This window comes from Rhinoderma darwinii, chromosome 1 (genome assembly GCF_050947455.1).
Source record: "Rhinoderma darwinii isolate aRhiDar2 chromosome 1, aRhiDar2.hap1, whole genome shotgun sequence".
NCBI classification, from domain to species: domain Eukaryota; kingdom Metazoa; phylum Chordata; class Amphibia; order Anura; family Rhinodermatidae; genus Rhinoderma; species Rhinoderma darwinii.
The window spans coordinates 407,891,370-407,916,214 of record NC_134687.1 but is presented as its reverse complement, the minus strand read 5'-3'; the positions used below and the strand labels follow the sequence as shown (position 1 = coordinate 407,916,214).

The window sequence follows — 24,845 nt, the reverse complement described above, 5'->3', positions numbered from 1 at the left end:
ATACCCCTAGATAATTTCCTCAATGGGTGTAGTTTCCAAAATGGGATCACTTTTGGGGGGTTTCCACTGTTTTGGCACCGCAAGAGCCCTTCAAACCTGACATGGTGCCTAAAATATATTCGAATACAAATTAGGTCCCAAAATCCTCTAGGTGCTCCTTTGCTTCTGAGGCCGGTGCTTCAGTCCAGTAGCACGCCACGGCCACCTGTTTTATAAAGAAAATTGGATAAAAAATTAATTTCTGCAAAAAATATGACATTTGTAAATTTCACCCCTACTTTGCTTTCATTCCTGTGAAAAGTTTAAAGGGTTAAGACATTTTCTAAATGCTGTTTTGAATACCTTGAGGGGTGAAGTTTTTAAAATGGGGTGACTTTTTGGGGGTTTCTAATATATAAGGCCCTCAAAAATAGCCTTTTGAAATTTTCTTGAAAATGGGAGAAATTGCTGCTAAAGTTCAAAGCCTTGTAACGTCCTAGAAAAATAAAAGGATGTTCAAAAAATGAAAGCCAATCTAAAGAACACCTATGGGGGATGTTAGTTAGCAACTATTCTGTGTGGTATAACTGCCTGTCTTACAAGCAGATACGTTTAAAATTTTGGTGTTTTTCACATTTAAATACTGAATGTATCGAGCAAATTTTGCCAGTAACATAAAATCCAATGTGTCACGAGAAAACAGTCTCAGAATCACTTGGATATGTGAAATTATTCCGACATTATTACCGCATAAAGTGAAACATGTCAGATTTGAAAAATGAGTCTCTGTCAAGAAGGTCAAAAGTGGCCAAAGAGGGAAGGGGTTAAATATCGGGCGCCAAATATAACAGCACCGATATTTTAATAACGGAGGAGGGTAGAATTTTTTTTTTTTAAAGTGCCCCAGAGTTTGTGCAGCCCTGCCCATTACATGCTGCACATGTATGGGGAGGTGAAAGGTTCTCTTTAAAGAGGCTCTGTCACCAGATTTTGCAACCCCTATCTCCTATTGCAGCAGATAGGCGCTGCATTGTAGATTACAGTAACGTTTTTATTTTTAAAAAACGAGCATTTTTTACCAAGTTATGACCATTTTTGTATTTATGCAAATGAGGCTTGCAAAAGTACAGCTGGGCATGTTTACAGTAAAAGTCCAACTGGGCGTGCATTATGTGCGTAGATCGGGGCGTTTTTACTTCTTTTACTAGCTGGGCGTTAGGAATGGGAGTGTATGATGCTGACGAATCAGCATCATCCACTTCTGTTCGTTAAAGAGGCTCTGTCACCAGATTTTGCAACCTCTATCTGCTATTGCAGCAGATAGGCGCTGCAATGTAGATTACGGTAACGTTTTTATTTTTAAAAAACGAGCATTTTTGGCCAAGTTATGACCATTTTTGTAGTTATGCAGATGAGGCTTGCAAAAGTCCAAGTGGGTGTGTTTAAAAGTAAAAGTCCAAGTGGGCGTGTATTATGTGCGTACATCGGGGCGTTTTTAATACTTTCACTAGCTGGGCGCTCTGATGAGAAGTATCATCCACTTCTCTTCAGAACGCCCAGCTTCTGCCAGATCACGCTGTGACGTCACTCACAGGTCCTGCATCGTGTCAGACGAGCGAGGACACATCGGCACCAGAGGCTACAGTTGATTCTGCAGCAGCATCAGCGTTTGCAGGTAAGTCGATGTAGCTACTTACCTGCAAACGCCGATGCTGCTGCAGAATCAACTGAAGCCTCTGGTGCCGATGTGTCCTCGCTCGTCTGACACGATGCAGGACCTGTGAGTGATGACACAGCGTGATCTCTCGAACACGCTGTGTCTGCACTGCCAGAAGCTGGGCGTTCTGAAGAGAAGTGGATGATACTTCTCGTCAGAACGCCCAGCTAGTAAAAGAAGTAAAAACGCCCCGATGTACGCACATAATACACGCCCAGTTGGACTTTTACTTTAAACACGCCCAGTTGGACTTTAGCAAGCCTCATTTGCATAAATACAAAAATGGTCATAACTTGGCCAAAAATGCTCGTTTTTTAAAAATAAAAACGTTACTGTAATCTACATTGCAGCGCCGATCTGCTGCAATAGCAGATAGGGGTTGCAAAATCTGGTGACAGAGCCTCTTTAACCCTTTCATGCCGACAATCTGCCAGGGTGTGAATATACAGATCTCTGTTCCAGCCGGCATAGCGCTCGGACGCTGGCTGTGTCCGTGTCCGCGGCTCCCCAGCAATCTGTTCTCTGTAGCCGAACAGATTGGTTCGGCTATAGAGAATATGATCACCGTTATTAACTTCTTCCTGACCGCCCACAGTAAATTCACGTCGTCGCTTGCTGGGCTCTGCAGCGCCGATGTGAATTCACAGTGGTTGTTAAATGCGCGATCAGGGTGTTTCAGAGTAGTGCTGACACCTGCATCATGCTGTTAACCCCTGCCTCTGGTCCCGGAGACATGACCGGGACCTGATTTGTTCAAGTCTCAATCATGTAATCACAGGGAAAGTTTGTTGTAGCAACAAACTGGAAAGTTTGTTGCTACAACAAACTTTCCCGAGGACCGATTGCGGGTGCTGCCGTCGGTTGCATGGCAAAACCGGAGGCCATGCAACGGCCTCTGGTCTGCCATTCACGGAAGCTGGTCCTCATAGGCTTCATGTCAGTGTAACTGTCAGGGTATGTGCACACGATAACTGCAATTACGTCTGAAAATACGGAGCTGTTTTCAAGGGAAAACAGCCCCTGATTTTCAGACGTTTTTTGAGGAACTCGCGTTTTTACGTCCGTTTTTGGAGCTGTTTTCATTGGAGTCTATGAGAAAACTGCTCCAAAAAACGTCCAAAGAAGTGTCCTGCACTTCTTTGACGAGGCAGTAAATTACAGGTCGTCGGCACAGTACGTCGGCAAACCCATTCAAATGAATGGGCAGATGTTTGCCGACGTATTGGAGCCGTATTTTCATGCGTAAATCGAGGCATAATACGCCTCGTTTACGCCTGAAAATAGGTTGTGTGAACCCAGCCTCAACGTCACACTGACAGTTTATAACACATTACACTACCTAGGTAGTGTAATGTGTTCTAGCAGCCATCAGTGCTGCAGGTCTATAAGTAAAAAAAAAAGTAATAAAAATGTTTTATAAAAGTGTAAAAACAAGTTATAAGTTACAAAAACATAGAATGCTTTTTTTCCTATAATAAGTCTTTTATTATAGGAAAAAAAAACGTTAAAGTACACATATTTGGTATCCCCGCGTTCGTAACGACCCAAACTATAAAACTATAATATTATTTTTCCCGCACGGTGAACACCGCAAAAAATAATTAAACAATACTAGCATCACTATTTTTTTGGTCATCATCCCACCCAAAATATAGAATAAAAATGTGATAAAAAATTAGCATGTACCCCAAAATAATACCAATAAAAACTACAACCCGTCCCGCAAAAAAACAAGCCCTTACACAGCTTTTTTGACTGAAAAATAAAAAAAATTATGGCTCTCAGAATAATTTTATAGAAAAGTGATTTTATTGCGCAAATGCCACAAACCATAAAAAAACTATATACATATGGTATCGCCGTAATTGTACCGACCTGCAGAATAAAGTAAAATGTCATTTATAGCGCACAGTGATTACTGTAAAAAAAAACAAAGGACAAAAAACATTGTCAAAATGTATGTATTTTTGGCACTTTGCTTGCCAAAAAATCAAATAAAAAGTGATCAAAAAATCACATGTACCCTAATATGGTACCAATGAAAACTACAGATTGTAACGTAACAAATAAGCCCTTACACGGCTCCGGTGGAGAAAAAAAATAAAAAAAAGTTCTGGTGCTCAGAATATAGCGACAGAAATTGTGCAGTGTCCAAAAGCGGATAAGATTGGGCACCATTTATCAGTGCGACACCGGTCACAAATCTATGAATTATTTATTTACCCCATTATTATAACCTCTTATTATGCCCTGAAGTACTCCGCACAGATTACATATGCCCCCACATTATAAACTGAAATACCAGCAAAACCCCAAACAGTACTATTACCAAGCAAAATCTGCGCTCCAAAAGCCAAATGGCGCTCCCTCCCTTCTGAGCTCTGCTGTGGGTCCAAACAGCAGTTTATTACCACATATGGGGTATTGCCATAATCGGGAGAAATAGCTTTATAAGTTTTGGGGTGCTTTTTATTCTTCCTTGTAAAAATTTAAAAATGTTTTTTTATTTTTTCAGAATAAAAGGATTTTCATTTTCACAGACATATTCCAATAAATATAGCAAAAGACCTGTCGGGTCCAGATGCTAACTATACCCCTAGATAAATTCCTTGAGGTGTGTAGTTTCCAAAACCACTTTTGGGGAGATTCCACTGTTTTGGCACCACAAGACCGCTTCAAACCTGACATGGTGCCTAAAATATATTCTAAAAAAAGGAGGCCCCAAAATCCTCCAGGCGCTCCTTTGCTTCTGAGGCCGGTGCTTCAGTCCATTATCGCACTAGAGCCATAAGTGGCATATTTCTAAAAACTGCAGAATCTGGGCAATAAATATTGAGTTGCGTTTCTCTGGTAAAACCTTCTGTGTTACAGAAAAAAATGTATTACAAATGAATTTCGGCAAAAAAAATTTCACCTCTACGTTTCTTTAATTCCTGTGAACTGCCTAAAGGGTTAATAAACTTTCTGAATGCTGTTTTGAATACTTTGAGGGGTGCAGTTTTTAAAATGGGGTGATTTATGGGGTCTATCTAGTACATAAGGCCCTCAAAGCCACTTCAGAACTGAACTGGTCCTTGACAAAATTGCCTTTTGAAATTTTCTTGAAAATGTGAGAAATCGCTGCTAAAGTTCTAAGCCTTGTAACGTCCTAGAAAAATAAGATAATGTTCAAAAAACAATGCAAATATAAAGTAGACATATGGGGGAAGTTAATTAGCAGCAATTTTGTGTGGTATTACTATCTGCTTTACAAGGAGATTACATTTAAAATTAGAAAAATTATATTTTTTTGCAAATTTTCTTTACATTTTGGTGTTTTTCACAAATAAGCTATGAATTTATTGATCAAATTTTTCCACTAACATAAAGTACAATATGTCACAAGAAAACAATCTCTGAATCGCTTGGATAGGCAAAAGCATTCCAGAGTTATTCTCACATAAAATGACACGTCAGATTTGAAAAATATGGGGCTGGTCATTGAGATATCGATGACCCTTGGTCCTGAAAGGGTTAATGACCGAGCCTGAAAAGGTCTTAATGACAAGCTGCATTTTTCAGTTTTTGCCTCTGCCTTTCAGCAGCCATAAGTTTTGTTGTTTTTTTTTTCATTGGCGTTGCTGTATGAGGCCTTGTTTTATGCGGGAGAAATAGTGGGGGGGTTTTCTTCACCGTTTTGGGGTAGAAGAAAAAAAAATTACACCATCAATATAGGAAAAAGCGATTTTCGGCATAGTTTTTCTTTGTTTTTTTATCCCGTTCATGTTTCATGCTAAATGACATGTTAAATTTCATTTTTCAGGTTACTTCGGTCGTATAGATACCTAATCTGTCGTTTTTTGGTTTTTACCGTGCCTGAAAAGGTCTCAATGACCAGCTACATTTTTCAGTTTTTACCTCTCTGTATTTCAGCAGCCATAACTTTTTTTTTTTTCATTGACGTGGCTCTATGAGGTCTTGTTTTATGCGGGAGAAATTGTATTATTTTTTCATATTTTTTTTTTATAAGAAAAAGCGATTAGGTAATAGCGTAATACGCTAACTGTCAGATAAGGAATGACAGTTACAATACACTGCACTAAATAAGTAGTGCAGTGTATTGTAACGGGGATCAGAAGACCAGATCTTCAAGTCCCCAGGTAAGTGTAAAAAAAAAAAAAAATGTTAAAGAAAAATAAATAAAAGTTCTAACTAAAAAAAAAAAAAAATTCATTTTTTCCCTGATCAACTCCTTTATTATTAGAAAATATGAAAAAAAAACTTTTGCATCTTTTCGCAAAAAAAATTTTTTTTATATTTTTTATTTTCACATCCCAATTCTAATAAATTCATCAAAAACCTGTGTGGTCAAAATGCTCACTACACCCCTAGATTAATTCCTCAAGGGGTGTAGTTTACCAAATGGAGTCACATTTCAGGGGTTCTTACTGTACTGGTACCTCAGTAAATGCAACATCGCGCCCAGGAATTAATCCTGCAAAATCTGCGCTCCAACTGCCAAATGGCGCTCCTTCCATTGTATCCTGCCGTGTATCCAAACAGCAGTTTATGACCACATATGGGGTATTACCGTACTCGGGAAAAGTTGCTTTATAAATGTTGGGGGGCTTTTTCTCCTTTGTTGAGAAAATTAAACATTTTGACCTAAAACTATGTTTTATTTGAAAATAATGTAATTTTTCATTTTCACTGCACATTTCTAATGAAATCTATGAAATACCTGTTCGGTCAAAATGCTCACTACACCCCTAGTTGAATTCCTCAATGGGTGCAGTTTGCCAAATGGAGTCACTTTTGGGTAGTTTTCACTGTACTGGTACCTAAGGGGCTTTGCAAAAGCGACATGGTGAAGAAAAACGAATCCAGCAAAATCTGCTCTCCAAAAGTCAAATGGCCCTCCTTCCCTTCTGAGCCCTGATGTGTATTCATACAGTGGTTTATTATCACATATGGGGTATCTCCGTACTCTGGAGAAGTTGCTTTACAAATGTTATGGTGCTTTTTCTCCTTTATTTGATGAGAAAATGAAACATTTTGACCTAAAGCTACGTCTTATTGGAAAATAAAGTAATTTTTCATTTTCACTGCCCAATTCTAATGAAATCTATGAAACAGCTGTGGTGTCAAAATGCTAACTACACCCCAAGATTAATTCCTCTAGGGGTGTAGTTTCCAAAATGGAGTCAGTTTTGGGGGGTTTCCACTGTACTGGTACCTTAGGAGCTTTACAAATGCGACATGGTGCCTTCCTTTCTGAGTCCTGCCGCTTCCCAAACAGCAGTTTATGACCACATGTTGGGTATTTCCGTACTCTGGAGAACTTGCTTTACAAATGTTGGGGGCCTTTTCCTCATTTATTTGTTGTAAAAATTCTGAGGTAAAGCTACATCTTATTGGAAAATGTAATTTTTCATTTTCACTGTCCAATTCTAATAATCTATGAAATACCTGTGTAGTCAAAATGCTCACTACACCCCTAAATGAATTCCTCTAGGGGTGTAGTTTGCAAAATGGGGTCTTTTTTGGGGTGTTTCCTTTGTTTTTGCACCACAAGACCTCTTCTAACCTGACATGGTGCCTGAAATATAATTTAAGATAAGGAAGGCCCTAAAATCCACTAGGTGCTCCTTTGCTTCTGGGGCTTTTGTTTCAGTCCAGTAGCGCACTAGGGCCACATGTGGGATATTTCTAAAACTGCAGAATCAGGGAAATAAATATTCAGTTGTGTTTCTCTGGTAAAAACCTTCAGTATTACTGGAAAAATTGATTAAAATGGAATTTCTGCCAATAATATGAAATTTGCAAATTTCCCTTCCACTTTGCTTTAATTCCTGTGAAACGCATAAAGGGTTAAGAAACTTTCTAAATGCTGTTTTGAATACTTTGAGGGGTGCAGTTTTTAAAATGGTGTGATTTGTGGGGGTTCCTAATGTATAATGCCCTCAAAGCCACTTCAGATCTGAATTGTTCCCTAAAAAAAATAGGCTTTTGAAATTTTCTTGAAAATGTGAGAAATTGCTGCTAAACTTATAAGCCTTGTAACGTCCTAGAAAAATAAAGGGATGTTGAAAAACGATGCCAATCTAAAGTAGACATGTGGGAAATGTTAGCTAGTAACTATTTTGTGTGGTATAACTATCTGTCTTACAAGCAGATACATTTTAATTTAGAAAATGCTAATTTTTTGCACATTTTCTAAAAATGTTGGTGTTTTTCACAAAAATATTGAATATATCGACAATTTTTTCACTAACATAAAGTACAATATGTCACAAGAAAACAATCTCAGAATTGCTTGGATAGGTAAAAGCAATTCCAAATTATTACCACATCTAGTAACAAACGTCAGGTTTAAAAAAATGAGGCGGTGTCATTTGGTCCAAAAGTGGCTGCGTCCTTAAGGGGTTATGGGATAGCTTTATTTATAACTTTTTTATTTTTTACTTGTAATGTATTAGCATACTCCTGTATGCTAATACATCATACTGTGTCACTATGACACAGGCTACTGTTAGGGCAACACATAGTGTGCCCGAACAGCAGGCTTGCTGAACAGACAGCTCTGGGGTCCTTTGTAGGTCCCCAAGGCTGACTGCAGAGGGATTCCCCAGTGTTTTCATCACGTCACCGTTACATATGCAACCACATTCTAAACTGAAATACCAGCAAAACCCCAAACAAAACAACTGCCAAGCAAAATCTGCGCTCCAAAAGCCAAATGGCTCTCCCTCCCTTCTGAGCCTTGCAGCGTGCTCAAACTACGTCCACATATATGGCATCGCCCAACCCCGGGAGAACCCGCTTAACAGTTTGAGGTATTTATCTTCAGTGGCATGAACTGGGCACAACATATTGTGCACTAAAATGGCATATACCTGTGGAAATTTTCACTTTGCACCATCCACTGAGCATTCATTTCTAATAGAGAAAAAAAAACCTGTGTGGTCAAAATGCTGACTACACCCCTTAATAAAATGCCTTCAGGGGTGCAGTTTCCAAAATGGGGGTCACTACTTGGGGGTTTGTTTTACTATTTGACAACAGAGCCCTTCCATTGTGGGCTAATGCTGCGAAAATTACCAAAATAGGCCTCACATGCGCCTTTCACTCCTAAGCCCTGTCATCTGTCCAGGCAAATGATAAATGCCTTGAGGGGTGTATTTTACAAAATGGGGTCACTTCTCAGGGTATTACACTCTACTCTGGTACCTAAGGGAGCTCTGCAAATACAACATGGCGCCCGTACAGCAGTCCAGCAAAATCTGCGCTCTAAAAGCCAAATGGCGCTCCTTCCATTTTGAGCTCTGCCATGTGCCCAAACAGAAGTTTAGGGCCACACATGGGGTATTGCCGTACTCAGGAGAAAAAACACACAATCTTTTACCCAATTTCTCCCATTACGCCTTGTGGGAAAAAAAAATTGGGTGCAAAACGACATATTTTTTGGGAAAAAATAAATGTTTCATTTTCACTGCCTCATTCTAATACAATCTATGAAACACCTGTTGGATCAAAATGCTCACTACACCCCTAGATGATTACCCTGAGGGGTATAGTTTCCAAAATGGAGTCACTTCTCAGGGGTTTCTACTGTACTGGTACCTCAGGGGCTCTGTTTTTTGGGCGCCATGTCGCATATGCAATCAACCAAAATCTACATGCCAAGTAGCACTCCTGCCATTCTGAGCCCTGCCGTGTGTCCAAGCAGCAGTTTGACCACATATGGGGTATTGCCGTACTCGTGAGTAATTGTTTTACAATTGTTGTGGTGCTTTTACTCCTTTTATTTCTTGTGAAAATGAAAAAAATGCAACATTTTAGTGGAAAGAATGTCGATTTTCATTTTCACTGCATAATTCCAATAATTCAGCAAAAAAAACAGTGGGGTCAAAATGCTCACTATACCGCTAGATAAATTCCACAAGGGTTGTAGTTTCCCAAACGGGGTCAATTTTGCGGGGTTTGCACTATTTTGGCCCCTCAGTCGCTTTGCAAATGTGACATGGGGCCGCAAACCATTCCAGCAAAACTTGAGCTCCAAAAGTCAAATGGCGCTCCGTCCTTTCTAACTTCCGCCATGTGTCCAAACAGCAGTTTATTACCACATCTGGGGTATTTCTGTGCTCAGAAGAGTTTGCTTTACAAATATTGGGGTGTTTTTTCTCCTTTATCTATTGTAAAAATGAAAAAATCTGATCTAAAACTACATTTTATTAGAAAAAATTTAGATTTTCAATTTCACGGCATAATTCCCATAAATTCTGCAAAACCCGTGTGGGGTCAAAATGCTAACTATACCCCTAGAAAAATTCCTTGAAGGGTGTAGTTTCCCAAATGGGGTCACTTTTGGGGAGTTTCCACTGTTATGGTCCCTCCAGGGCTTTGCGAACACACGTCATGGCACTGAAAACTATTCCAGAAAAATCTGCGCTCCAAAATCCAAATGGCACTCGTTCACTTCTGAGCGCTGCCGTGGGTACAAATAGCAGTTTATTACCACATATGGGGTATTGCCGTAATCAGGAGACATTGCTTTACAAATGTTGGGGTGCTTTTTTTCATTTATTCCTTGTAAAAACTAAAACATTGTATGGTTTTTCAGAAAAAAAAGTAGATTTTCATTTTCACAGACTAGTGAAAATTCTAACTATACCTACAGAAAAATTCCTTGAGGGGTGTAGTTTCCAAAATGGGGTCACTTTTGGGGGGTTTCCACTGTTTTGGCACCACAAGACCTCTTCAAACCTGGCATGCTGCCTAAAATATATTCTAATAAAATAGAGGCCCCAAAATCCTCTAGGTGCTCCTTTGCTTCTGAGGCCGGTGTTTCAGTCCATTACCGCACTGGAGCCACATGTGGGATATTTCTAAAAACGGCAGAATCTGGGCAATAAGTATTGAGTTGCATTTCTCTGGTAAAACCTGTGTTACAGATTTTTTTTTTTATTACAAATGAGTTTCGTAAGAAATATGTGAAATTTGTAAATTTCACCTCTATTTTGCTTTTTTTCCTGTGAAACGTCTAAAGGGTTAAAATTATTTCTGAATGCTGTTTTGAATACTTTGAGGGGTGCAGTTTTTTAAAGTGGGGTGATATATGGGGACTTTCTAATATATAAGGCCCTCAAAACCACTTCAGAACTGAACTGGTCCCTGAAAAAATAGCCTTTTGAAATTTTCTTGAAAATGTGAGAAATTGCTGCTAAAGTTTTAAGCATCGTAACGTCCTAGAAAAATAAAAGGATGTTCAAAAAATGATGCCAAACTAAAGTAGACCTATGGGGGATGTTAACTAGTAACTATTTTGTGTGGTATAACTATCTGTTTTATAAGCAGATACATTAAAATGTGGAAAAAATGCAGATTTTTGGGTGTGATTCTGCACCTGGCAGAAGCTATAGGACACACCAAAAGGCTAAGGGTATGTTCACACGTTTACTAAACAAAGGGAAAACAGCTCCTGGTTTTGAGTCATTTTTTACGGCCGTTTTTGTAGTTGTTTTTCTATAGAGTTAATGAAAAACTGCTCCAAAAACGTCCCAAGAAGTGACATGCACTTCTTTTTGGTGGGCGTCTTTTTACGTGCCGCTTTTGGAAAACAGCCGCGTAAAAAATTCTCCAGTCGGAACAGAACGCCGTATTTCCCATTGAAACCAGTGGGCAGATGTTTCTAGGCGTTCTGCTTCCGATTTTTTTTCAGCAGTTTTTCGGGACGTTTACGGCCCAAAAAACGGCTGAAAACCTTGCGTGTGAACATACCCTTAGAATGATGAAAGTGAAGTGAATGACTCTTCAGTTGACTCGGCGTGTATTTGACGCGTTTTTGTGCGCATTTTACCTGCCAAAAACCACATTAAAAATACGTTTGCTTGCGCTTTTTTGCTTACATAATTGGTAAAGTGCGCTGCTAGTACATACAACCCGCTTTTTACAAAAAAGTGAGCCGAAGCAATGGGAAAGTGAGCCGTTCATTGACTCCTATGCATTGTAGCTGCCGTATTCCATCTCTGTATGTGTCGTTAATCGACACATACAGAGATGAAAAAAAAATGGCAGCCCCCATAGAGAAGTAAAGGTATGAATACATTAAAAAGTAGAAAGTGACAACACAAATAACTAAAAATTTTGTTTACATTATATTAAAAGCAATATAATGGAAAAAAAAAATCATGACACCTTCCCTTTAAGCCATGCATTTAACTTCCTGCGCTTCCGTGGTCTTTCCTGTGATGCGCATGGCACAGGCAGTATTCCTGAGAATATGACTTTGGAGGTCCTTCCCTTCAGGTTGTAGCCTAGTTCTTTAAAATTATTAAGGCTCCTCCACCTACCATTTATTCTGTCGTTGGTACCGACATGGACCACGACAGCTGGATCATCACCAGCCCCTCCCAGCAATTTGTCCACCCGTACTACCACATGCCGAACCCTGGCACCAGGGAGACAGCAAACCATTCGGTTGAGGCGGTCTTGGCGACAAATTCTTCTATCCGTCTTCCTGATTATAGAATCCCCTACAACTACCAATTGTCTTACCTTACCTGCATTACCATCCTGCCGACTACTAGCTGGGCTTTTCTCCCGGATGTTAGGGAGATCAGTATCCACTAGGGCTGCCATTTCTGAGACCGACACCCTCGCATCATCCCCCCCCCCCCCCCCCAACTTGGCAATTTTGCTTGGAATATCAGAAACAGGATTTGCCTTCTTTTTCTTTGACCCCTTTTTTCTACTGCTCCTAACTACATTAACCCAGCTACTTACCTGATCCTGCTCACCCATGTCTTCACCCTCCAGTTCTGCCCCACTAACTGCATGCTCTGTGAGCAGCAAGCTCAGCTCCAGATTGTCTATCTTCCTCAGTGTTGCATTTTGCTCCTCCAGATCTCTAATGCGAGCTTCCAGGCGAAGAACATGCTCACATCTGCCACAGAGGTATTCACCCTGGAACTCAGGCTCCAGTCGTGCATACATATGGCAAACTGTGCACTGAAGAAAACCTCCAATCTTGCTGTCCGTTATCCCAGCTAGTCCAAAAGAAGGCAACCTCAGAGTGTGTCCTGTTGGTTAATTTAGATCACCTGAGAGCAGCTATCCCCTCCCCCTAGGAAAGCAGCTGCAAAGAAAAAAAGGTTTTTAAATGGTCAGTTTTGCTAGCTTCTATTTGTAAGCACTCAATTCCGGTATCGCACACTGCAACACAATATGGTTTAATAACTCCACTTATATCACAAGCCCCTTAATCCAGTTAGCCCAAAAGAGAGCAACCTTTCAGATAACACCTTGGCGAATATCCTTATATCTGAGTTTAACGAGATAGGCCTAGGATTGGCAGGTGTCTCAGGGTCCTTCCCAGGTTTTGGGAGAGTAACAATAGTTGCCGAAAGCATTTCTGCTGGGAAAGAGCCATATTCCGCCGCTTTGTTCTATATCGCCACTAAATGAGCGACTAGTAAGTTGGTAAATCTTTTATAATAGACATTTGTGAACCCATCAGGCCATGGGGCTTTAAATGGTTTGAGTGTGGAAACGGCCGTGGAAACCTCTGCTACAGTAATAGGGTCAGATAGTGACACAAGTATCTGCGTTAATTGAGGGTAACTGTACCCCATCTAAAAAAGAGGAGATCTCCTGCTTAGACAGTAAGTTTTGATATCTGAGGACAAGTTATAGAACGCTTCATAGTACGAACAGAATTGATCCGCTATTAACCGCGGGTCTACAACCTTCCTACCCCCCTCCACTTTTAAGTGCACAATTTTGTTATTTACCAGTAGAGTGTTTTACCTTCCTAGCTAAGAGGGCTCCAGTTCTGTTATGGTGTACATAAGAACTTAATTGAAACTTTCTCAGAGTGTAATCATACTTACCTTGTAGAAGTATATGTGAATGCATGAGATGTCGACGGGGATGTTTTATTAAGGCTCTCTAACTGTGAAATCTTGGCTATCGTTTCCGTCACATCCTTTTCCCTTATACGCTTAGCTTGGGCTGAGGCTTAGATGAAGATGCTTCTCATGTACGCCTTGTGTGCGTTCCACAAGGAGTGGGGGTTAGTAACGGAAGGTGTATTCATTTCAAACTAAGTGGTGAGAGCATCCTTGATTCTAGTCTGGTAGTCCGGATGAGATAGGATGTAGTAGTTAAGTTTCCACTGAGAGGGGGGGGGGGTTAAACCGCTCCTCAACAATTCACGAAACCGGGGCATGGTCAGACTAAGTGATAACCTCTATGGAGGATGATCGTGTGAAAAGTAGAGTTTGCCTATCTGTGAGGAAGTAATCTATACGGGAGTAAGCAAGCCTAGGAGAAGAAAAGAACGTGTAGTCCCGTTCAGTGCCATGTTGGCATCTCCATACATCGAATAACCCCTCCTCCAGTACCTTACGTGCAAGGAAATCATCTCTCCTACCAACCTTAGTGGAGTCTAAGTCACCATCTAATATAGTATTGAAATCGCACGCCATTATGACACTACCCTGTTTAATTTCCTCTATCTTCAGAACTAATTTAGAGAAAAGTCTGCCTTGCCTCTTGTTTGGGAAGTATAAATTTACAATAGTGTATTTCACATTGTTAATATCACAAATTTAATATAAGAAAACGACCCAACGGGTCCTGCACAGCCTTACGCAAAGTAAAAGCTACAGAATCTTTAACAGCAATAGGCATCCCCTTTTTCTTAATTTCAGCAGAGGAGGTAAAAATATGTGGAAAGGCTTTGTTTGTACAAGCTGGGGCTGCGGATTTGCGAAAATGAGTCTCCTGAACTAGCAGAACATCACACTTTAGATTACGGGCTTCTTTCCATGACAAACTGCGTTTAAACTGACTATTTAGCCCATGGGCATTAATAGAGGAGATTGTTAAAGGCATGATAACTAAGAGGAGAGGAGTATCAGACAGACGTTCGGGAGACCAAACCTACAATTGGATAAAGCATTAAATATGACATCCTGTAGAATACATTGGTATACATTTTGACCATAACTTAAAATCCCTGTCAGAAAAAATCAAGTGAAGTCACTCACAATTAAGAACAAGCAAAACATGTATATATAAAAGTAAAGAAAAAAATCCTATCGCACCGCATCACTGTGGGGTAGATAACGAAAGGAAGAAAGAACAGGAAAAAGATATATACTGCAATCTTGTGCTAATCTAGAAAGACAGATTACCAGAAAACCTGCCAACATGTACTACTTTCAAATGTCTCCTGATTGGTTCACCAAGGACCAGTCTTTAGTGAGTCGTGAGGCTGGAGGAACGAGAGGGAGTAGGACCTTGTGGGGAAATGTTCCACTTCTTTAACCAGGAGAAACCATCTTCCACCGAGGAAATCACCATCAGTCCACCGTCTGTAGAGACCAGCCGTTTAACCAGAAACCCCCACTTATACTTTATGCGGGTGTCCCGCAAGGCTTGCGTGACGACTGAGAATTGCCTCCTGGCCTGTAAGGTAGCTGCCGATAAATCTGGATAAAGGGACACGTTCGTAAATGGTTCTGGGTGGCGATCATGTTTTCTGGCTTCCAACATCAGTAGCTCTTTGAGATGGAAATGAACCCTCACTAAAATGTCTCTAGGTACATTACCTGGAGCCGTCTTGGGCTTGGGTATGCGGTGAGCTCTATCTAGGACCAGGTCCATTTCCGATAGTGGGGATCAAAGCTTTGAACAACTGTGTTAGATATCCTGAAATGTCAGATGCCGACACACTTTCTGAAACTTCTCTCACTTTTATATTGTTTTGTGCCGAGACCTGTCTTCTACATCTGCAGCTTTAGATTTAAGCCAATGAACGTCTTCTTATAACGCGTTGTGAGCATCTACTAAATAATTGTGAGCCATAGAGAACTCCGCCATTTTCCGCTCTACATGATCCATCCTGACTCCAAGAGAGTCAATATTGGTTTGGAGCTTGCTGGCCAGAGCCGTAACACGCTGGGATATATTGTTTAGCAGGACAATCAGTATAGATTTGAAGGAGTCCTCAGTCAGTGGAGCAGAGGAGGACGGAAACCCTTCCAAAGTACCAGGGCCGATTTCAACGGACTCCTGCAAACCCTCTCTGGGAGAAGCAGCGTTACCAGCGCTTGAGTTAGTTTTCTGTAGCGGAGGACTTTTGTCCGGCGAGCGAGTCCCACCCTCTGTGAGTCTAGGAGGGGAACCCCCCGGGGACGAGCATATGGAGGGGAGAGGAGTGTGCCCCCCAATGGTACCCCACCGTCAGTTGAGACGTTAGCTGTAGGATTGTCGGCTGCAGTGTTCATAGCTTCAAAATAGGCCGTTCATTTTCGAGTCCCCACTGATTTGCCCCTTTGTTTCACCATATTCTCCACCTGAGGAGCAGCGGTACAAATATATATCAGGCGCTGTTGCAGCCAAAGCCTATCAGGCTGTGGAGGGAACCGGAGGTGCCGGTGAGGCCGCCCGTGCCTTAATAAAGTCCGGAGATTCAGTGGAGGGTTAGGCGGCTAGGGTTGACCCCCAATAGTCCCTACGGTTATTTGGGGGAGAGTTCTTACCCCAGGAGGGTAGTCGCAGGAACCGTCCGATGCCAGCGGAAGTCAGCGCTGCAATGGCGCCGTGCCTCGTGGGAGAAACCGTCCGCCGTCTCTCTCAGAATAGAGAGAAAGCACTGACCGGAACGTCCCGAAACAGGCACCTTGTCCACAGTTAGAACCCCGGCAGCTAGAGAGGAGAGATGTCACAGGTAATTGGTGCTATGAGCCGCTTAGAGCACAAGACGGTCAGGAGCTCTCAGATCATGTGGCCGGTCCAGTGGGCCAAGCTCTGTCCCCCCCAGGATATTTACTTTTTGTCCCATCTGGACAGTATCCGTTTCTGAAGAGGTCTTGAATGCAACTGAGCATAGGCGCCTGCATATGTTCAGATTTCCGTTTCAGAAAACTGTGGCTATTTTCTTGAATAAAACCCGCTTTGATTGTGGGAAGAGCCATTACCTTTGAGGTTTCATCAGATCTTGCATATTCACAAAGGGAGGCAAATTAATAGAAGGTGTATAATACTATCTTTCGACTGGACTGCAAACTGAAGAAATTTTTGGGATAATTGGTGGATAGGTAGAGGTAATAGGCATATTTTAGATCCACTGTTGCCATGAATGCTTTTTTCCTTAAGTCTGGTGTAAGGCCCCATGCACACGACCGTAAAAAACCTCAGTGGACCCATTCACTTTCATTGAACGCGGACACCTTTCCGTAGCGCTACGGATGGGTGTCCGTGCAGTAGAAATGTTACGAAAATTATGGAACGTCCGTTCTTTTGCATTTTGCGGGCTGTGCTCCCATGCTTTGTATGGGAACACGGCCCGAAAATGCGGGAGGCAGTCGGCGGCGGGCCGTGTTTGCGGGCACGTTCGTGTGCATGGGGCCTAAGAGTCTAGGATCTGTTTCCTTGGAAACCTATTTTGGAAATGTAGTTTGTTGTTCTAACCAGATATGAAGGGGGTCTCACCACACAAGTAGAAGCAACATTAGGTTTTAATAAAGTCGTTCACGTGTCCCAGGTTTTAGTTTTTTTTTTTAACAGGCTTTACGGTCTATGGGACGACCCTCGTGTACACGACCGTTGTGCCACTCGGGCCATTTTTTATGGCATCCGAGTGGCACCCGATAGTCTTCACGGACCCGTTCACTTTAGCGGGTGAATCGGGTCCATGAAAAATGATCAGAGTCTCCGATTTGAGGAAAGATAGGGCATGTAATATCTTTCCTTGGATCACTGACGGGACTCGGCCTGCGCACACATTCGTGTGCATGAGGCTTAACTGGGTAGCATCTTTAAAGGGAAGGGAGGTTCTTCTTGCTTCTTTGGAAAACTATACCAAAGGTTGACGTACAATTAGCCAGTCACAAGTGTCTACATCATCAAAGACATAACGACTCTTTAGACCCCATCGGGATAAAAGAACCTTTTTCTGGTTTGTTCCAATCTGCCTTAACTAATTTATGGATGTTTTCAGGAATTGGGAATACCCATCTGGGATAGGATTCTAGACCCCCAAAGACTAAGCCAAAAATGGACCTTGGTTTTTTTAACATCCCTAATTTTTAAACTTCCACTAAAGACTTTATTAAGCTCATCATGATTCCCTGAAGTGATCAGGTATTTTTTGTCACTTTTTTTCATTGGAGACATCAACCTCTTCCCCTTCCATTTCAGAAGAAATAACACTCAGCAGAGTGAATACAATTATAGGCTTAGTTGGCTCCTTGGACCGCAATACTAGAAGTACTGGGGGAGGTAGATAATGAAGATGAGGCAGAATGGATTTAATTTCTAATTAGGGAATTCATATTATCCAGACAATCGGGTGTTTTATCCTTAACCACTTTAGTGGTACATTTCTGGCACAAAGGTTTAATATATGCAAAAAACAAACGGTTGGCACAAATCCCACATTTTTTTAATTTATTTAGCATTCTTGAATAGATCCTTGTCTCCCTGTAAATACAGTGACGGAAACAATGTTCAGAATAACCTCAGAAAGGGACACACAACCCCTTGAACCATACTCAGTGGGCCAGAGATAGGAGGGGCTCAGCAGATTCCGAGCTTGGTTTGGCTGGAGAGCTCATGCTTGAAACCCTGGAGGACTCCGTACAGAAGCACCATAGACCTCAGATCTGCATGGTTCTCTGCTGTGTGTATCCTCTACAGGGTACCTGGCGCTGTAATTATCTTGAGTAGCGCCACTTCAGCGTCTAATGTCACTGCTGCAGGACTAGGAGGAGTGCTTCATGGTGTCAATCCTGTCCTAAACATGCCTTACCACATTGAGGGGATCTTTTCTGGGAGATCCGCCCTGCAGCTCCTTGGCTGTTGCCTATAACAGGAGGGCGAACGGCCACCACAGACTCCGACCATAGCTGCCACAGGTACATAAGAAAAACTTCAGGAGCTCCCAGCACTTCTCTGGTCTGTCTGCCGTCTGACAGGGACAGGAAAACCATTGTGGATGGGAGGAAGGGTAGTACTTTTTCCTGTCCCTATCAGGAGGAGGCAATCTCCACAGGATATGCCATAAATGTGTGACAGATGCGGGTCCCATCTATGTGGAGAACCGCTGGACGCTGCCTTCAGATGGAGAATGAATGGAGAGGCACAAATTCAATACAAATTGCTAAAAGGCAAATAATGCCCTAATTTTCACTGTACTTAATTGAGTTCAATGCTCGGCAGTTTTTGGAACTCCCATAAATCGCAATAGAGAGAGCTGTGCGTATTTGTGACCACCTCGCCACTTAGGCTCTACCTGGAATCGGTGGCCAGCAGCCACCTCACCAGGCAGGACGGGGGTCGAGTGATCCCCATTCTCGATTTGTGCTGGTCCCAGAGCTAAAACCTGCATCTAAAATGGCCTGGTCTTCAAGGGATTATTATTTTCAATTGGATATATTTAAGAGTGCTGCTGCCTTTTAGCCTCTATATTTCTTACACATAGCTTAAAATTCCTTAGACCTAGAGTTAAATGATAAAATTCTTGCTGCCTGCTGCCACTGCTACAGGGAGCCTACTACGTTCAACTTATTCATTGAATTTAACATAGAAACACAAATCATGCCGATGATTTGGAGCTATGTATCCGTAATCGAGCTTTAGGGATGGAGTCGTTTCGTGGATTTGTTTTTTTTTACACCAATACCACATGGTGTCCAAACTGAGTAATTTAATATCCTACAGCACTCCCTGTTCTATAAAACATTTCTTATTATTGGTTCTGAGCCTGGTCGAAGCGTCAGTCAGCAAGTGTACCTACACGGGTCTTGTGGTGGCGTTTAGTCTGCGCTACACTATATATGCAGCTGACCTATAGTATGTTCCAAAAGGCATCAGTAAATGCCTCCTAGGGATTGACATTTTATCCTTCTTTTTTTTTTCCATATGCCTCTTAAGATATGTTTTCAGTTGCATAAAGCTTTGTTCACACTTGCATTTGTTCTTTTTAATTTAAAAAATAAATAATTGGAAAACTGATGGATGCATTATAAGTCGATTAGGGGAAAAAGATGGATCAGAACAGATCTGTCCTATTCCTAATGAATCGTGTAAAAAAGAAGCCACGATGCCAGTAGAGCCTGCACAATTTTTTTGGGATTATGTACAAAATTTCTTTGCTTTACAGAACCTTATGCTGAGTCGGAGGATGAAAATGTAAACCCTGACATAGTGCCAGAACCTCCTGATATTATCTGTTCTGTTCTGAAAATGCCAGAAGTAGAATTGGGAAAACATACTCCAAGTATGTATATAACTGCAATCATGTAAACGTACTAACCGTATCTTTAGCGCCCCAAAATGATGCGTAGTGTATTTTATGTCTGCCTGTGAGTAAAGTGACAATCACTACATTCATTCACCGTACAAATGCTAACTACCCAAAGCAATAGTTTTACGTTTATTGTAACCAACCTGCCTTAAATCTTAGGCCCCATGCACATGGCCGTGCCCATAATCACAGTCCGCAATTTCGGGCACGGCCGCATTTTTGGGCCGTGCTCCCATACAAAGAATGGGAGCACGGCCTGTAAAATATGAAAAATGGGACATGCTCCATAATTCCCGGCACGGATACCCATTCGTAGCGCTACGGAAAGGTGTCCGCGGTCAATAGAACCGAATGGGTCCGTAAAACCACAGACTATAGTAAGGTCTGCGGTTTTACGTTCGTGTGCATGTGGCCTTATAGTGTATAGCACTACAAAAATAAAATTTGCGTTAAAAGGGTTTTCCCACGAGGGACATTTGACATTTCCACTGTATATATCATAAATGTAAGATAGATGAGGGTCCCACCTCTGGGACCTGCACCTATCTCTAGAACAGGGCCCCCCTAAACCCCGTTCTAGCTGTTTTTGCTCATGCTGACACCCGTCCACTTCCTAACTACATGGTCGGGAGTTACAGAAACGGTGTAACAAGCTGAGCTACGCTGTTTCCGTAACTACTATGCAGTTCTATGGGGTTTAAAGAAACCGCGTAGCTCAGCGAGTTATTCTGTTATCTTCTTCATGGTCGTAAATCAGCCGGAAAACAGAGGTAGAACAGGGTTTTGGGGGCCTCGTTCTAGAGATAAATGCTGGACCCACCTCTGGAACCCGCACCTATCTGACATTTATGGCATATCCTGTGGATATATCATAAATGTCCCTCATGGGAAAACACCTTTTCCGCCACAGCAACTTTTTTATTTTGCGGAACTAGTTGTAGTTTTTAACGGCACCACTTAATGTACCATATAAAGTACTGAGATATTTTTAACAATTACTTTGTGGGGTGGAATGGAAAAAACAGCTATTCCTAAATAGTTTTCTGGGTTGTGTTTTGCAGCATGCACCCTGTAATAAGAATGACATGTTAACTTTATTTTATACGGTTATGGCACTACCAGATTTAATGTATATAGTGTTATTTTTTTTTGTTATGGTTTTACCTCTCACATATCTTGATAGAAGGAGCAATATTGCAGACCTGGGGGCGTTCAAGGGCCCCAAACTGCCAAGACAATCTATCGGCACAACCTGATCTCGTTGCAATAGGGTTGCTGTCTAATGGCTTTGATGCCGACAATGCTATTGGCTGTGGCATGTACACCAGGATCGGAGTTCTCTGATCCCGGCCGTTAGATCGAGGTGACAGCTGAGCCTGCTCCATATGTCAGCTATTAAACACTCGCATGTCCAAGTAAAAAATAAACTTCTCCTTACAAAATGTTTCATTATAGAAAAAATAAAAATATTTTTAAAAAAAAAATACACACAATTTCATCTCCGCAACCTTAATATAAAATTAATGTTTTTTTTTATGGCACACAATGAGCCCCATTTAAAAATTTGGCGGAATTTTCTCATATCGACCCATAGTAACCTGTCGTTTACACTGCACAGTGAACGCTGTCAAAACATAACCCAAAAAGCAATGGCGGAATTGCTGTTTTTCTATTTCCCCCTGAAGAAATGAACTAAACATTTTTTCAATACATTATATTTACCCCAAAATTGTGCCATTAAAAATACAACTTGCATGCAAAGTTATGGCTCTCTGAACGCAGTGATGAAAAAACAAAATTGGCCAAATAGCTGCATCCTTAAAGAGAACCTTTCACCTGCCCATACATATGCAGCTGAGTGCAGCATGTAATAGGCAGGGCTTCACAAACACTGTCTCACGTAAAAAAATGTTTTTTAACTTCCTCCATTATTTACATATCGGTGGCGTTATATTTGGCACCCGATATGTAAATAATCCCCTGAACTGTCAATGGGGCGTTTCTATCTAACTAAATGGCAAGGGGGCGTTATACTTCTCGCTCTGACACTGTTCAATCAGCTACGGAAACTGTCAGGGTGGCTTGCGCTGTGTTCCCTCCCGCGAGAACACTGACTGGTGCTTCTGCAGAAACCTGGATGTAAGTAGATCTTCTCCACGTCTCTTCTTGTTCTCCTCGTTCGGTGGCAGCGGGAACATCGTCGGGAACGGACGTGCGCGCATGCGTGAGGGCGCGCGCACGTTCTCTGCAGAACCACCAGTCGAAAGGTTCTCTGCATTGGCGATTCTAGTCCAAAATCTGCAAAATCATTTGGTGCGGTCTTTCGAACCGGAATTCCCTACGAGTAGGTAAGATACAATGCATACTTTTTCACATTGTCTCCAACCTGTCTGGCCAACTTTAAAGAGGCTCTTTCACCAGATTCTCAAATCCCTATCTCCTATTGCATGTGATCGGCGCTGCAATGTAGAGAATAGTAACGTGTTTTTTTTTTAAAAAAACGTTCATTTTTGGCCAAGTTATGAGCTATTTTATATATATGCAAATGAGCTTTGAAATGGACAACTGGGCGTGTTATTTTTCATATGTCCAACTGGGCGTGTTTTTTTTTCGTATGTCCAACTGGGCGTGTATTGTGTTTTTAACTGGGCGTGTTTACTTGTTTTACTAACTGGGCGTTGTGGAGAGAAGTGTATGATGCTGACGAATCAGTGACCAATCAGCATCATGCACTCCTCTCCATTCATTTACACTGCACATAGTGTTCTTACTAGAACGATGTGCAGCCACATAACACAAGTGTCCTGATAATGAATACACATGACCTCCAGCCTGGACGTCATGTGTATTCAGAATCCTGACACTTCTGAATCTTTTCTGTGAGATTCCAGCAAGCCACGCGTAATCTCGCGAGATTACGAGGTAAACGAGATTTCGTTTCCCTTGCTGGAAATCTCACAGAAAAGATTCAGAAGTGTCAGGATTCTGAATACACATGACGGGATATCCATGTCAGGATTCACAGAAAACAGCAATTTTTCCATTGTTTTTACGATGCTCACCGTGCGGGTTAAATAATGTAACATCTTTATAGTCGGGGTCGTTATGGACGCGGCAATACCAAATATGTGTAACTTTTTTTTTGCTTTATTTTGTTTTGTTTTTTTTAATAGTAAATCATTTTGTAAGGGGAAAAAGTGGGTTTTTCATTATTTATTTATTTATTTTTTATTAACTTTAGTAAACTTTTTTTTTTTACTAGTCCCACTAGGGGACTTTATTATAAAAGCGATCAGATGATCGCATATTACACTGCAATACTTCTGTATTATAGTGTATTACTGCTTGGCCGTTTAAAATGGACAGGCATCTGCTAGGCCATGCCTCTGGCATGACCTAGCAGGCATTCACTACAGCCAGACCTGGGGGCCTTTATTAGGCCCCGGCTGCCATCGGAGACCCAGACACTCTGTGATTTTACCGCCGGGTGTCGGTGGGATGAGAGGGAGCTCCCTCCCTCTCTCCAAAACCACTCCGATGCGGCACTCGCTATTGAGCGCCGAATCTGAGGGGTTAAACGGGTGAGATCAATCTAATATCGATCCCACACGTTAGAGCAGGGACGCCCCCAGCCCTCAGCTATCTCTGGCAGCGGAGAGCAGGGAGATTTAACGGCTCCCTGCTCTGTTTATTTATTCTGATGCAGCGCTGTGAAAAGGCTATTGCATCAGAATAAAGCCCACTAATGACCGCCGTGAAAAGGCCTATCGGCGGTCATTAAGGGGTTAATGAGCACAGTGCTGCTTCAGTGTAAGCAGCGCTGCACTTTCATGTCTGCCGGGTCTTTGAGATACCCGGAATACACCTCCCTGTAGATAGCGCCACCTAAGCTCCCTCTAGGAGTGGAATCCCCGGTCATAGCGCTCTGGCCGTAGATTCCGCTCCTAGCAGGAGCACCTGATGTGTCTCCATCCCCCCTGTAGATAGCGCAGCCTAAGCTGAATCCCCGGTCAGATCACTTTGGCCAGAGATTCCACTCCTAGAGGGAGCCCCTGACGTTTCTCTCCATAAATATTTTTTTTTTTAAACAGCCATGAAAAACGGATGGCAAATGGCAGTTAAGACCAGTCGGATGGCTGGGAAATAGATTCAAATTTTGAGACACACTGATGCAAAACGACCAAGAAAAACTGACAGTTGATCTGTTTTTAACTGCCCTTTTCTTCCACGTTGTGTCAATATAGCCTTATAGCCCTCTTCACTCTCCCCTCACAGCCATCCAGGGTGACGGAGAGAAATGTGTACACATGAAATCATGTTACAATCGTAGACCAGGTCCATTTTGTATCGCCGAGGCTGATTTGTAATAATACGTAATTTAAAGTCACCTTGATGTGACATTCTCAAGCTCGCACACGCGCCCACACACATTTAGGATTTTATCCGCGCAGTACATTGTGGGTAATTCTAACACCGGCGGTAGCCGATAATGAAGATGATAAATTTAATGTTAAATATCTCAGGATTTTTTTTTTTTTCTGCTGTCTCAAAATCGTTTGCAGCATCGTTTTTGTATTGAAAAGAGCTTTTAGCTGAAAAAGCATTTGACAATGTTGAGTGGAGGTGGTTAGATATGGTCATGGATAAATTCAATATACAAGGAGCATTCAGAGTATATTTGAAAACGCTATACAATAATCCAACAGCAGCAGTTTGCACTCCGGGCATTAGATCAAAAATGTTTAAGTTGTCAAAAGGCACACGGCAGGGGTGTCCCTTGTCACCACTTTTATTTGACCTTGCTTTGGAGCCTCTGATACGGGTTCTGGAGCGAGGGCAGATATACTCAGGGAT

At 41.8% G+C, this 24,845-nt stretch overlaps 1 protein-coding gene across 4 annotated transcripts in view; it reads left to right on the top strand.

Annotated features, from left to right (window-relative positions):
- Positions 1–24,845, top strand: part of ACIN1 (apoptotic chromatin condensation inducer 1) — a 138,852-nt gene that overhangs the window by 56,460 nt on the left and 57,547 nt on the right. For 3 of the 4 annotated variants that reach the window (XM_075828935.1, XM_075828938.1, XM_075828937.1), the window contains exon 4: positions 19,848–19,964. The exons of the other annotated variant lie outside the window; for it this stretch is intronic. In XM_075828935.1, the coding sequence (XP_075685050.1) occupies positions 19,848–19,964 (117 nt within the window). The remainder of the gene's footprint in view (positions 1–19,847; positions 19,965–24,845) is intronic. 4 annotated transcript variants of the gene reach the window in all.